General features: G+C 37.5%; 1 protein-coding gene across 2 annotated transcripts in view; it reads right to left on the bottom strand.

Annotated features, from left to right (window-relative positions):
• Positions 1 to 12553, bottom strand: part of LOC311287631 (uncharacterized protein) — a 94881-nt gene extending 82328 nt beyond the window's left edge. Inside the window, exons 1-3 of one of the 2 annotated variants that reach the window (XM_084404600.1) lie at positions 12466 to 12553; positions 7132 to 7446; positions 6703 to 7056 (exon numbers count right to left, since the gene is read on the bottom strand). In XM_084404600.1, the coding sequence (XP_084260726.1) occupies positions 6703 to 7056; positions 7132 to 7446; positions 12466 to 12526 (730 nt within the window). In that variant the 5' untranslated portion in view covers positions 12527 to 12553. The remainder of the gene's footprint in view (positions 1 to 6702; positions 7057 to 7131; positions 7447 to 12465) is intronic. The other variant, XM_084404601.1, reaches the window with a different exon arrangement.
• Positions 12554 to 15471: the final 2918 nt, after the last annotated feature.

Raw genomic sequence — 15471 nt, 5'->3', positions numbered from 1 at the left:
TCCAATGAGTCCATTCACTGACCATGTTCCGTTATCGTTGTCTGCATTTTGTCGAGTCTCAATTCCAGAGCAGCGAATGTTGCTTTGAAGTCGGCTGCAATACTAGCTCTGTGGTCTTCAAGCATACTAGCTATGCTAGCTAGTGTTGTGCTGCTGCCCGTAGGACAGGCGTCCGCTTTTGATGCTTTTGACATTTCTCTAGGGTGTTCAAGGTTCTAATGTTAATTTTTTCACTCTCAGTTGATTGGGGTTTTGAGGAAAAAGTAAGTTTTCAAAGTTAGCGCTGCGGGAGCCTGAGATAACGCTGCTTTCACATGCTCACCCAAACCGGAAGTCAAATTTGAATTTTTTTTAATTATTTGTGAGAAAAAAAATCTCTCTCAAAATACTTTGAAAAAAAAAAAAGGTAACGCTTTAGATTACAGCCCGGAAAGTACTGCGTAATTAAAATGAAAGTACAAGTGTAACTTTCGGTAATTACAGTGTACCTATAAAGTACTTACGTGTAAGTATAGGGGAACAATATGTAAAGTCTTGGGAATAAAGGTGTAACAACCAGGAAAATACTGCGTTATTAAAACGAAATTACAGTGTAACTTTCGGTAATTACAGTGTACCTATAAAGTGCGTACGTGTAAGTATAGAGGAATAATATGTAAAGTTTTGGGAATAAATGGGTAACAACCAGGAAAATAACAAATTATTTAGGCAAATTATTTAGACTGTAAGTATTCCATGTAGTAACAGGGTAAGTATGACATTGCGGGCTGTAAATTAAAGTGGTGCTTCTTACCTTCTTGTTTCGTGTAGTTACAGGGTAAGTATGACATTGCGGGCTGTAAATTAAAGTGGTGTTTCTTACCCTCTTGTTTCATGTAGTTACAGGGTAAGTTTGACATTGCGGGCTGTAAATTAAAGTGGTGTTTCTTACCCTCTTGTTTCATGTAGTTACAGGGTAAGTACAATAAAAAACACATGTACACACACAATCTGACATCACTTGGAAAACCTTTATTTGAAAAACAACTTATTTCAAAACAGATTTACAACATATTACACTTCTTATTTATTTAATTTATTTAATTTATTATCATTTTTTTTAAATCAACTTTTCATTTCAAATTCTAAAGTCCTGACAGAAAGTAGCATGTTTTGTCCTTTTTTGTTTCTCTTGCATGGCTTCCTCCTCCTCTTGGTCCTCCTCTTTTTCTATCGTTCCACTGATTATTAGCCTAATCTTAAGGAGTCTTTTTCTATTCTGTATTATGTATTACAAGAAAATACAGTACACCCAGAAATGTTCTCATAATTTACTCATCTTTTCGCTACCGACCAACTTTCACCAGCGAGTGCATGAGAGTCGGCTTCATAGGGGCGGCTTGAATGGCTTCGCGTTTGGTGAAGCTTTAAGCGTTCATTGCATTCTCGCGGGAGTTTGATGTGAAACGTGCGCGAGAACTGGTGTCTCTGTTCTTCTGCATGGTTTGTTTTTCATTATTATTATCTGTTATTGTTTGTATTTTGTTGTGAGCAATAATAAAAACATTAAAAAAAATAATAATTCAACATTGGTTTTTCGGTGCGCTTACGTCACGCTTTAAGCCTCTGTTAAGCCTGTTTTATGCTTCTGCGTCGAACTGCCGCCGTAGCTACGTCGTAGGCTGTGTGTAGCGCGCGTACCCTACGGTGTACCCTGACGTGCACCTCTCCAAAAATGTAACAACGCGTCAATTCTACGCGGACACAAGCGCTGTGATTGGTCTGCCAGAACCCCTCCCTCGGGGTTTCACACGCTCCCTAGGTACGCGTCAACGCGGACAACGACACAGAAGTATAAATTAAAACCAACACGTTGCCTACGGCGTATAGGCTCCGGCGTATGTCCGACGCAGAAGTATAATGAGGCCTTTATACTCCAGTTTGGACGCGTACACGACAGCTGCGCAGCTCGGACGCGGACAACTTGTATTTATACTTTCTCTCAACCCTCTCATGAACGCGCAGGTGACAGTTGGTCGGAAGCGATAGTCAACAGTTTAAAAATGTAAAATATTTGGTATTTTTCTTACAAACGCTTATCATTTCACTTCAGAAGAAGAGGAACAAGAGGAGGAGGAAACCAAGCAAGAGAAACAAAGTGCTGTAAATCCGTTTTGAAATAAGTTGTTTTTCAAATAAAGTTTTCCGAGTGATATCAGATTGTGTGTGTACATGTGTTTTTATTGTACTTACCCTGTAACTACATGAAACAAGAGGGTAAGAAGCCCCACTTTAATTTACAGCCCGCAATGTCATACTTACCCTGTAACTACACGGAACAAGAGGGTAAGAAACACCACTTTAATTTACAGCCCGCAATGTCATACTTACCCTGTAACTACACGGAACAAGAGGGTAAGAAACACCACTTTAATTTACAGCCCGCAATGTCATACTTACCCTGTAACTACATGGAACAAGAGTATATTTTCCCAGCATTTAAAAAAAAAAAAAAGTTGCAATAGTTTTACTTGCCTTGAAACTTAATCAGTGCACCTTTGCAATAATAACAAATTAGCCTACTTTATAAATGCACTGATATGTACCCCGTGATTTAAAAAAAGCCTTTATGTATTTTTGTACACTATTATTACAAAAAGGTGCAGTGTATGTACTCGCTAAATTGCTCCCAAAAGTAAGATTCTAAAATACTTAGTCTAAATAATTTGCCTAAATAATTTGTTATTTTCCTGGCTGTTACCCCTTTATTCCCAAAACTTTACATATTGTTCCCCTATACTTACACGTAAGTATTTTATAGGTACACTGTAATTACCGAAAGTTACACTGTAATTTCGTTTTAATAACGCAGTATTTTCCTGGTTGTTACCCCTTTATTCCCAAGACTTTACATATTGTTCCCCTATACTTACACGTAAGTACTTTATAGGTACACTGTAATTACCGAAAGTTACACTGTAATTTCGTTTTAATAACGCAGTATTTTCCTGGTTGTTACCCCTTTATTCCCAAGACTTTACATATTGTTCCCCTATACTTACACGTAAGTACTTTATAGGTACACTGTAATTACCGAAAGTTACACTGTACTTTCATTTTAATTACGCAGTACTTTCCGGGCTGTAATCTAAAGCGTTACCAAAAAAAAACTCTCAAATATATATTTTTTGCTATCAGTGTGAAAACATTTTCTCAAAAAAAAAAGTGTTTCTCTCAAAAGCCTTTTCTCTGCTCTCGATGCAATTTCTTGCTCTCGTGTCAGGATTTTGCTTCACTGTGAAAATTGTGTCATGGGCGGGGCCACGTTCCTATTGGCCAGTCGGGTGAACATCGTCTTGTCTTGGGAGTCGAACTAATTCATTACACCATTGTTCGGTTCACCGGCATAGATGCCGCCTCTGCCTTAGTTGAGCACGGACACTCCAATGTTTGGGTAAAATGATGACACACACAACTCGATGGGTAGCTGGCTGACCAAGTTCAGCATCACTGAAGATTAAACATTAAAAAATAGCACTCATATTCATGAATGAATGTGTATTATATTATTAGCTTGCTAATCGCTAGTAAAGCTAATCGCTAATTAGCCATCATGCTAGGTAAACTTGCAAACTCATAGATATATACACTAGATGTCGCCTTGGGGTTCTAAGCATGCGTCAAAACCGCCGCCATCTTGGAACAGGGGTCTTGACATAGGAAGTAGCTAGGTAACGCTGCTATCTTCGCCTGTACTTCGAATTCATGGATGATGTCGGACTTTTGTGCTGCGTATGGATGTTCACACGAACGAAATCTAAACCAGACAGCAAGGGATTACATTTACTCTGTGGATGGTAGTAGTCAAGTTGTTTTTTTATAAGTTAAGTGTACATTTCTCTGCTTGGAGGAAGAAAATGAACTGTGATTCTCGCACAGAAAATGAACTGTGAATGTGCTGTAACGTTACTCTTTATATTTTATTTGAAATAACCCTTGTGTTTAAAATCTACAATATGCAGGAGTTGATCCTCAATACCCACTTTTGGCTGTGTTGTGCTGTGTTGTTCCTAACTTTAGATTTTTTACCGATTGTACTCAAACCTTTTAATGGAAAAAAAAACAGTGTGGCGCTTGTAACCTGTAAGTACAGTCCTAATAGTATGCTTGTCCTCTCCCTGTCAATCTTCAAACAGTACATCCATTCTTATACATACAATTCCACAAATCCTATGTATGTGTGCGTTTTGCAAAAGGATACAGTGGGCTCAAGGGCTTGTTTCTTCCTTGCAAACTGGGGATGGAGGTGTGGAAGGACACTGGAATTTGTGAAAATTAAAGCCTTTCTTTACAGTGAATTTCGTTTTGGATAAATTGTAGGCTATCCTAATTGTAATCAATTTTTCATCAACCAATTGCCTGGATTTAATAAATAAGAAGCAAATATAACAGACAATATAATCATGGAGGTGCCCGCGCGATCACTTGCATTGCACGATAACTGGAGCGCATCTCATCCTAACTTAACAAAACTCAGTGTATGCCTCACACAAACATGAGAAATACATCACATACACAAAGCTTGAAATGTCTTTAAACGAAATAATTCAAAACGAAAAGAAAAAGGCTACTCTCTGATTATGTAATCCATTATATGCATTTCTCTCTAGGCGCGCGTTCACTACGAATATGGCAATCGTCAACTTCATCTTTGCAGTCGAGTCGACACTGTCAGAAAACACTAGTTTATTAATAAAAATCAATCCACGCGTCACCAGATTTACAAATGCACATCTTGCTTGTTGCACACACACATATTATAACGAGATATTATGTTGAAATAACATTATTATTACAGTAATACATCTTTTAGAATATTTGATTGAATGCTGAATGTTGCGCTTGTTCAATTTAATAAAATTAAAACTTTAATTGTGATCATTAAAATAATTAAATATTAAATATTTAGTGGCCAAGTTTTGCTTATTTATATATATTTATATACTATAAGTAGCGATAGTTCATTCTAAGTTTACTCAAGTGGAAGAATGTGACTAATAAACTTAGGCCTACTAGCATTATATTTTGAAAAAGAAGTAGATTATCTTATAATCAAAACCTTTCATTTTCTCTGGACTCAATGATAAATACATGTCTAACCGTTGGAACGAACCAAAAAAACTAGAAAATCGTATTCATGACGATTTATGGTGATTTTATTTCCTTTAGACCTTTGCCTACATTGACGATGATGTATTAAAGAGGTGGGGCTCCCCTGTTCCAAGATGCCGGCTCTATTGACGCATTCGTTCCAATGAACTGCCGTAGCCAAGGCAACATCTAGTGTATATATCTATGTTGCAAACTCACCTGGTTTATACTATTTTTAAATCAAATGCCAAATGAATGTTTTGGACTGTTACTTCACTGCAGTTCATTAGTTTGAAGCAATGCTTTGAGTTACTCTTCTGTGAGAGTCAAAGAAGCTTTTGTTCCCTCAGTTTGTTCTGGTTCAGTGATACTGATAGACCTTAGTGTTACTGACATTATGAGGGTCTTCTAATGCTGGGTACACACCAAAAGATAATCGGGCTGATTTAGGGCCGATTTCCCCCCTTCCGACAATCCTAGCTATGTCCCGATTATCTTAATGGTTTAACAGATTATTTTATGAGATTTTCCCTTGGTGTGAGGTGTGTTAAGAGTGTCCGAACCTGCTCGGAAGAACGTCGGAGCCGCTCCGATCGCGAATCGTAAATATTAAACATGTTTAATATTTACGATCAGAAATCCTGATGTGTGGGGGGAACCCCGAGGACAAATGCGCGCACGTTCTGGAGATTATCACGTGAAACAAAACAATATCCAATCAGAAAGCGAGATGATGGAAGACACGGTCATTCTCTCACTCACACACACACACACACACACACACTTGCAGGAAGCTTAATGTTGAGATTAAGTAGGCCTATTCATAAGTGTAAATTTCGAGGAAACAATCCTTTGTTTTTCATTTTAAGTGCAGAAATTTTACAATACCTAAACACAATATTGAGTTTGAAAAATAAGAAAGCTGCAAAGTGTTTTTCAATCTGTAAACATTTTCACATTTTTGTTTAACTTTTAAGTTTGTCACTGTTTATGTATATGTCTTTTTATGTTTGTTTATCGGCTTTACTCTTTGTACCCCCTGACTGTAATTGTCATTCTTAAAATCAATAAAAAAAGATAAGAAGAAGCTGAGTGTTAAGGGTTCAGTGAGGTTCTATAGAGGGATTAAATAACTTTTTCTAAAGAGACAATAAATCCAATAAAGAATAAATAAATCCAATAAAGAATAAATAAAGACAATAAAGAATGAATATATTTCTGTATAAAAGGTTATATATAATGGTAGGTACAATGTTTTTTTCACGTGAATTTTCTGTGAAAATCATTCCAAACACTATCGCAATTTCTTCCTGCATGTTGTCCATCATGCTTTTTCTGAAGTCTCGCGAGATTTTGCGAGATTTCCTGTGTTCACAGTCGAGACTCTGGTTGAAAATCTGTTTGTGTGTGGTGTGCTGTCTTTGTCACATCATGGCACACCACACACTAAAGGAGCAAAACGCTTAAATCTAGGATTTTTTGTCCTCATGTTTGTGGTCTGTCACATTTTGAAAATCTTATAAGATGTAAAAAATCTTTTGGTGTGTACCCAGCATAACACTGTTTTCTCACCTGAATACTTGACAGTGTATCTGGCTGAGGTCTTGAGTTGATTTCTGTGAGTAAGCTGACATCTCCACTCTCTGTTGTTATCTTCATTCAGGAGTGTTGTAGTCAGAGTGATGATGAAACAGCGATATTGATCTGATGATGATGATATCTGATATCTGGAGTCTGTCTTCAGATCAACACCAGTCTGATTCACCCACAACAGCTCATCATCACAATCATCACAGGAGACTGAATACAACTGACAGGAGAGAGTCACAGAGCGGCCTGGACTGATTTCAGTCTGTGATGTTGATGTTGATGATGATGATGAAGATGAGGATGACGAAGATGATGATGATGATGGAGACACTGAAACTGAACACAAGACACAAATCACAGACTCTACAATCATCATCTGATTTTTTAAATTGACCACATAATCAAACTTACTATGAAGAACATGCAGATAAACGCGTGCATCAGGTAGTATGTCTTTCACATATTGTCTGCAGATGTATAATCCACAATCTTCTTCTGTGACGTTCTTGATGTTCAGAGAGCAGTCAGACTCCAGACTCAGTCTCTCATGTCTCTCTGTGTCTTTCTTCTTTATCCCTCCAGTAATCAGTTCAACTGCTGCTGCTGAATGACTGTTAGAGTAGATCCACATAGTTGATTTGCAGTCAGAAAGAGGATTATTACAGGACAAATGCACATTTTCACCAGAACTGATGAACTCATGATCATCATCAACTCCACTGATACCTGAAACACAGTATATCTCAGTGATCATTATGATATATATTAATAAATGAAATCAAAACATACCAGCATTAAAAGCAGAAAACTAAAATACACATGTAACCCCAGTAATGATACCCACTATATTAAAGCTGGGGCCTGGGTAAGTATTCGTGTCACAGTTATGATTACCTATAATAATCACATCATGTATTCCATTCCCTTCAGCAGCAATAAACACTATTTAATCAAATACTTGTCTTATGAGTCTTTTTATGTATTTGAATGTGAAATGTAATAAAATAAAATATGAAAATTCAAAACAGTCTTTTGGAATAAAATAAAATGTCAAATTAGATAAGTTTAAAGGATTTACAATTTCAGAAAATAAACAAAACACTTATCTCACAAGTGTTAAACACCCTCAAATGTATAACTGTTTAACTCAATAACACAGTCTTCAAATAGGTATACTCAATGAACTACTCAGTAATTTAAATCAAAACTCACTTAAATGGGCCCACATTCACGCTCTCATTCACACACACACTCTGCGTTACAGGCCTGGGGCCTCATGTATCAATCTTGCGTACGCACAAAAACTTTGCGTACGCCAGCTTTCACGCTCACGGTCGGATGTACTAACAGTGAAATTAACGCGAGAATGTGCGTTCCTCCACGCCAATTTCAAGTCTGGCATACGTACATTTCTCATTGTTTTTGTCTGTTGGCGACTCTTACAGGCAATGAAGTGAAGTTGCAAACATTACACAACAAATTGTTGTACAAGTCTATCGCACCACCAACCGTGGGAAGCATTGCTATTAATTTGCAATTTCTAAAATAATTGACATATATTGTCACACGAGCCTTATGGGAATATTCAACGCATTCTCATCCTTGGGCGTCATATACTGACGCTTTTGACATTTCGTCTACATCGAACGTATGGCACCCTTTAGCGTCAATATGAGATGCTCAGAGCTTTGTTCGGTTATGGGTAGGTTTAGGTCTGGTGTAGGGTTGACGCTAAAGGGTGCCATGTGCGTTCGATGTAGACGAAATGTCAAAAGCGTCAATAAGAACACATAAAAGCATATGCAAATTGATATAGCACTTAGTCAAATAAAATAAGATAAAATATCAAATAAAATAATATCAAATATAATATTAATAAAAATATTATTATATACAGTATATATATATATATATATATATATATATATATATATATAAAATATATAATAATATAATATTTACATTTAGCTGACGCTTTTATCCAAAGAAACTTACAATTGCTATATATGTCAGAGGTCGCACGCCTCTGGAGCAACTAGGGGTTAAGTGTCTTGCTCAGGGACACATTGGTGTCTCACAGTGGATTTGAACCCGGGTCTCTCACACCAAAGGCATGTGTCTTATATATATATAAAATACCGCATTGACGGCATCAGCCAAACTCTCCCGCTCATATTTTTTCCTTTTGTTATTAATTCCGGAGGACAAAGTTCCAAATAAATTTTTTTTTCTCGTTTCTACCTCCGATAGTAGCACCTCCAATTCACTTTCTGTAAAGTTTCGTTCCTTGCCACTTGCTTTATCCTTTTTCTTACTGCTTTCTTTTCCCAAAGTGGACTCATTACCATATTTAAATTGATTTAATTAAGGGAGGAGACTGGGTGGGGCGTTGTGCTCGTGCATGTGCGCTCAATTTTACGTTAATTGGGATGTACAAAGAGAATATGCGTGGGATCCTTCGTACGCAGAGATTCATACATCTGTTTTTTTTGGTCCGTACGCACATTTACAGCTTTGTCCGTACGCAATGTTTTAGTATGAATTCAACGCAAGTCTTTGTACATGAGGCCCCTGATGTTTTCCCGAACGCGATGTGTCCCGCGATAAGACAGAGGAACTCCGGGCTTTTCCGGTCACCTGGAGCGCTATCTGGTTCACCTCCCGAATGCGATCGGCTCGTTGCTCGCGCAAATCACCTCACGAGCACATGGAGTGAAATCCAGGATGAATATCACAAATAATTGCTAAATAAAGTTCTTATTAGCAAAGCAACAATACTAATGACTGATTAAGTCTGTATATACGGGATTATCGTGTGAAAATCCTAATATTCAGCCTTCACAATTTTTTTCCTCGTCCCACTCATAGATATCATATATATCATATATAAACGCTAGATGTCTTATGCCGCAGTCACTTTCCAGCATCACCATTCGGCCATTTTGTCACAGTGAAGCTGTGAATTAAGGTGAGTGTATTATAGTAACGTTATTAACGTGGCTATACTTCCGAATGCTTGAACATGTATGTTATAATTATTCATATGTATGCATTGTATGTATGCAGTGTCATAACTACATCTCTGACGTTTATAACAAACCAAACCGTTTGAAAATCGGTAGAAAATTTAGCAAGTTATGGTTATTTAAAAGTACATGCACCATTAAACGAGTGAGCGAGCACCCTGTGGCAAGATGGCCGCCACATGCGGACGTCGACCTCCAATGGCCAGCAGCGCACACGAGACATCTAGCCTTTATATTTGATATCTATGGTCCCACTCATCTCGTTTCTCCTTCCTCCCTCCTATCATTCAGCCACGCCCTTCCTCTCGTCAATTGCGTCATACGTGAGTACATAAACAACATATTAAACATTAAATATTATTAGATATAATTATATAACTATATACATACAAATTACAGTTTTTCCTCAATTGTTTACACTCAAATTCTGGTACTTGAGACACAATGACCACAACATGTAACTCATTCACCAACCCCCTGAGCCAATTCTGCTAAACTACAAGCACAATTCCTGCTTTACACTCAAATTGCAGTTTTAAAACACACTTTTTTCAAAACACTACACACAATTCTCTGCTTTTGGCACAATTTTCATGCAGAAAATCTCTTGTTTTCACAAGGAACACACTGCCATTCAAATATGCACACTGACTCATCACATGGGCAAACACCTGTCACACAGTTTTACAATTAGCAATCAGAGCTTTAGCATAAAAGAGCAACAGGTGAGAGAGAAATAAATGATATTTTCCTCAGTCTGCAGCATTGGTCTTGTGTAGTGTTTGCTGAACTATTGTATAGTTGCACTTTCTCTGTGTACTTCATTTACAGTACTCTAATCACTGAGAATTAGACTTGCTAAAAGTGTTTTAGGTTAGCAACAGCAGTGTGTAACTGGTTCAAAAAGATTGAAGTCATATGAAATGTGTGTGTTTCATAGGGTAACAAAATATTGGTTTTATGAAGTTGTGTATAGTTTTGGCAAAAGTGTTCCATTTAGCAAATTATCTGAAGTGTTGTGCTACTTTGGTGTAGGGTTGTGCTAATTGTGTGTAGTGTTATGACAATCCGGGCCCTGTTTTCAAAATTGTGCTTAAAGGTGCAATGTGTGATATTTCTGAGGATCTATTGACAGAAATGCAATATAAGATCCATAACTATTTTTTCAGTGGTGTATAAAGACCTTACTTAATGAACCGTTATGTTTTTATTACCTTAGAATGAGTCATTTATATGTACATAACCGCGGCCACCCCTTCTATGAAGGTCGCCATATCGTGACGTCATGTTTCTACCGTAGCCGACAGCGAACAGACAGCGCTACAGAGCGCGTTTCATCACTAACTTGAATGAGAAGCAGCAGAAAAAGACGCGGCTTCCTACGTCGGCCACCGTAGCCTCTCATTCGAGTTTGAAATTTCAAGGAAAGGCCGCGAATTATTGACCGATTGCAATTCGCAAATCTCACCACTAGATGACGCTAAAAATCACACACTGCACCTTTAAACAATTGAAAAACAACCTGTAATTTAGTGTCTTTAGACTCACCGGACTACACACACTGTAAAAAAAAAACTGCAATGATAAAATACATTAGACAATAAATGAGATCCGTGCCACTAGATGATGATTGTGACCATTAACAAACAGCCATTGTCATCTGATCCTGTTTTCTTTCAGCTTTTTTGCAATATCAGATGCATTTAAAGACAAAGCTATCGCAGTCAAAGAAAAACTAATGTTCAAAAGTCAAGGGTCCAGAGCCCAACTAAAGCAAACACTGATCACCATCATGGTGACATCAAATGAAAATACAATGACATCTAAACCTCTGCCACCTTTTAATAATAACGCCTGTAGACGTCTTGCAGAAATAAAGTCAGTCTGGTTAGTAATAAGTGAAGCTGGTAATGCTGTTTGTGGAGTTGTTTAATCCTCCTCTGCTGAGATCTTCACAGATTTAATGTCTTTATCTTCAGTTGATTTCATATTTTTTCTGTTCTTCTTGTTCCTCTTTCCTTCAGTGATTCTGCTTGTTAACAGCAGGTGTTCATCAGTGTCTGAATTAACTCACTTGTTTTTATTCACTCAGTCAAGTGGACTATATTAGTGAACTAATGTAGGGAATAGTTAATGAGGGTATAGGGTGTGTTTTAAAAAAGACAAATATATCCCAGAATGCATTTGTTTCTACGTTATATTGCTGTTTTAATGGAAAACAGCATGTTACTGTCAAAATGTGTCCATTTGTTACTGAGCACACTGTAAATAATTGCTGTAAAAAAAACTGCCATATTTTGACAGTAACAAAATCGGGGCTAAAATCGTGCAGTGTGAACTCAGCATTAGATTAAATCACCTGAAGATAAAAGACATTAAATCTCTGAAGATCTCAGCAGAGGAGGATTAAACAACTCCACAAACAGCATTACCCTCACTTAAAGCAAACAACACACTCTCCAGAATAAACTATTAGTCTTTATCAGAGAGCTGTTCAAATCACTGACACACTCTTAATATGAAGATAATTCTTCATCATCAGATGTTTGAGTGACACTATGTCCAGTATCAGGAATAATACAGTATTATCTGTGTGTATCAATACACAACTCTGAGATCACAACGTGAATGTGTGCAAGAATAAACTGAGCATGTTCAAATGAACTCTTTCCAGACTAATTCCACTAAATGTCTTTAAAGAAAATACAGATTTCTTTACCTGTGAGAAGTGAAGAGAGAATGATCAGTCCCAGCACACACAGATCACACTTATCAGCCATTTTGTGTTTCTGTCAGTCTTTCTCTTCATTATATATATAGTTACAGCTCTTCCTTTACACATCATCAGCTCCTCCTGTGGTTGGTAACTTCCTCTCATCTGACATACTGAGTGTTTAAATCCTGCTAGAGTTGCTATAGTGACACTAAAGTGTTGCTTTAAGTGTGTGTGAAACGTGTGAGAAGTGCATATACTGTGAACCACACTGTCTCACACACATCTGCTCTGAACAGTTAATTGCCTACTTTTGCACACGAGAGAACTACTGTTAGATTCACTTCTTTCTTTTAGCAGTTTCCCACATGACGTTAAAATCTAGAAATACGATTATTAGTGAAAACATTGTTTTGTTACTGAAAAGGTTTCCATTATCCATGACTAACTTGTAGAAAATGAATTCTAAAAAAGTTTTTAAGGTATTTTGAAATGATTAACGTCAGCTCCAGTTTGGTGAAACAGAAAGTATTTGCACACACTTCATGAGCGTCTGTAAAGCAGATATTAAATGTCTTCAGGAAGAGTTTCTACACATGGATTATAATGTTCTGCTTTACTATCTCCAGCCCTGAGAAAATAGATCTATCTATCTATCTATCTATCTATCTATCTGTAGCAAAGTAAAAGTGACATGGCCCCTTAAAGAGCGTTTCTTTGTGGGCGGAGTTGTTTGTGTGGGCTACTGGCTTTGTTTTCCGTTTGAGACTTCAAAGAAGGTAATCGTTGCACTACTTTCACTCCACATTCTGTATTTATTGTTGCCCCTAAGTAGTGATGGTGAAATGAAGCTTTGTGAAGCACTGGGGCTTTCCCCTTGACTGTATCATAAAATAGTTCATTACTCGAAGCTTTTCAACACATTGCACACTAACGACATCTTGTGGTCAAAAGGTGGAAACGTCTCCATCAGCTGAGAGAGCAGTGGGGGCAGCCCTGGCCTCTCTAAAGACTGACGTCACCCCTCCTACAACCCTGGAGTATGAGGCAGTCCAGGGCCCTCATTTATCATTCTTGAATAGAAACGGGCGTATATGTTGGCGTAAGATTATGCTTACACTCAGGGCCGTTTCTAGCCTTTTTGGCACCCTAGGCAAGATTCCCATTGATCACCATGCTGATCGCATGAGCAAAGTGCGCACACTGTAAACAAATTCTAACCTCTCCAAGTCTAAATTTTCTAGTGACTGGTCACATCTAAATTTTTTAATTGGCCCAAGTGCAATTCTTGTTGTAATAGTCTGTTAACATTGGCTCAATGAGAAATAATATGTCAGACTAATTGAAAAATTTAGATGTGACCAGTCACTAGAAAATTTTGACTTGGGGATGTATTTTTTTTTTTTACAGTGCACTTTTCTTTAAATCACGCAGCAAAAACAGAATGCCTATATAGGCTACTTAATTAAAGTCTTGTGCTGTTTTATAAAGGCACAAAGCCATATCACAATTTCGATTTTACTTCGTTGACAAAATTTAACGCTAGAGACCTTTATGTTAGGTTATAAATTTTACATCTCATGTGTTGGGAAAAGGGAGAAGAGCGAGTTCGGCAAAAGGCGGATTTGAACTCGGGTCGAACGCATCAAAAGATACTTTCAAACACCTCACACCTTACGACCTATGCCACTGTAGATATTTAGTGGTGGGTGTCTTTTTGCCAAAAAGACAGGCACTTAGTGCAAATATACGCTCCATTATCGGAAATGTAAAAAAAGAAGGATTTTTCTTCCACTCACTTGGGCGAGAAAAAAATCTGCAGATGGGAGTTTTACGAACTCAAACTTGTTCTGAGGGCAGAAAAGAAAATGATTGGTTTGCAGATTCACCCAATGAAATTAAAGTAGAGGCGGGATCAAGGCGTTTGGAAATTTGGAGGGAAGGAATAACAGACGGAGTACGTTTTTGACTGTTCGTGGGAGAAACAGCGCATATCGTAAGGTAAGTTAATTTTATATGTTTTGTTGGAATTCATAGATAACAGCCTCTAAAGTTTACTAAGATAATTGGGGAACATTAAAAATGCGCATGTATATATAATAATCGTCTAAATACTATTGGATGCATTTTGATGCCTGCTACTGCTGCTTTAGTCGACCGCACCAAAGCAGCTAATGCATTAGCATTAACGTTACTGGTATGCTTTCCCAATGAGATCACATAACTCGTTCAAATCTCCGCGACATTTCGTCAGTCAAAATTATACGTTATCTCCTGCTCTTGCGTTGCGAGCAGAAATACATAAAGTTTCATAATGTGTTATTTTTTTGTGTAGCCTATACGTTAACTTACATGCTTCTCTCAGGGCAGGAGTACAATAGGTTCATATTACTGTGTTATTTTTAGTGTAATGCGCTGCTCTCAGGGCAGGAGTACTCAATAGATTCATATACTGTGTTATTTTTAGTGTAATATGCGTTGCTCTCAGGGCAGGAGTACTCAATAGGTTCATATTACTGTGTTATTTTTAATGCGCTGCTCTCAGGGCAGGAGTACTCAATAGATTCATATTACTGTGTTATTTTTAGTGTAATGCGCTGCTCTCAGAGCAGGAGTACTCAATAGGTTAATATTACTGTGTTATTTTTAGTGTAATGCGCTGCTCTCAGGGCAGGAGTTCTCAATAGATTCATATTACTGTGTTATTTTTAGTGTAATATGCGTTGCTCTCATGGCAGGAGTACTCAATAGATTCATATCGCTGTTATTTTAGTGTATTACGCTCTGCTCTCAGGGCAGGATTACCCAATAGATTCAAATCGCTGTTATTTTAGTGTATTACGCTCTGCTCTCAGGGCAGGAGTACTCAATAGATTCATATTACTGTGTTATTTTTAGTGTAATATGCGTTGCTCTCATGGCAGGAGTACTCAATAGGTTAATATTACTGTGTTATTTTTAATCCTCTGCTCTCAGGGCAGGAGTACTCAATAGATTCGCTGTTATTTTAGT

This window comes from Rutilus rutilus, assembly GCF_951802725.1.
Source record: "Rutilus rutilus genome assembly, chromosome: 1".
Classification (NCBI taxonomy): Eukaryota; Metazoa; Chordata; class Actinopteri; order Cypriniformes; family Leuciscidae; genus Rutilus; species Rutilus rutilus.
Note: the sequence above shows the minus strand (reverse complement) of the source record. Positions and strands in the feature narration are given on the sequence as shown.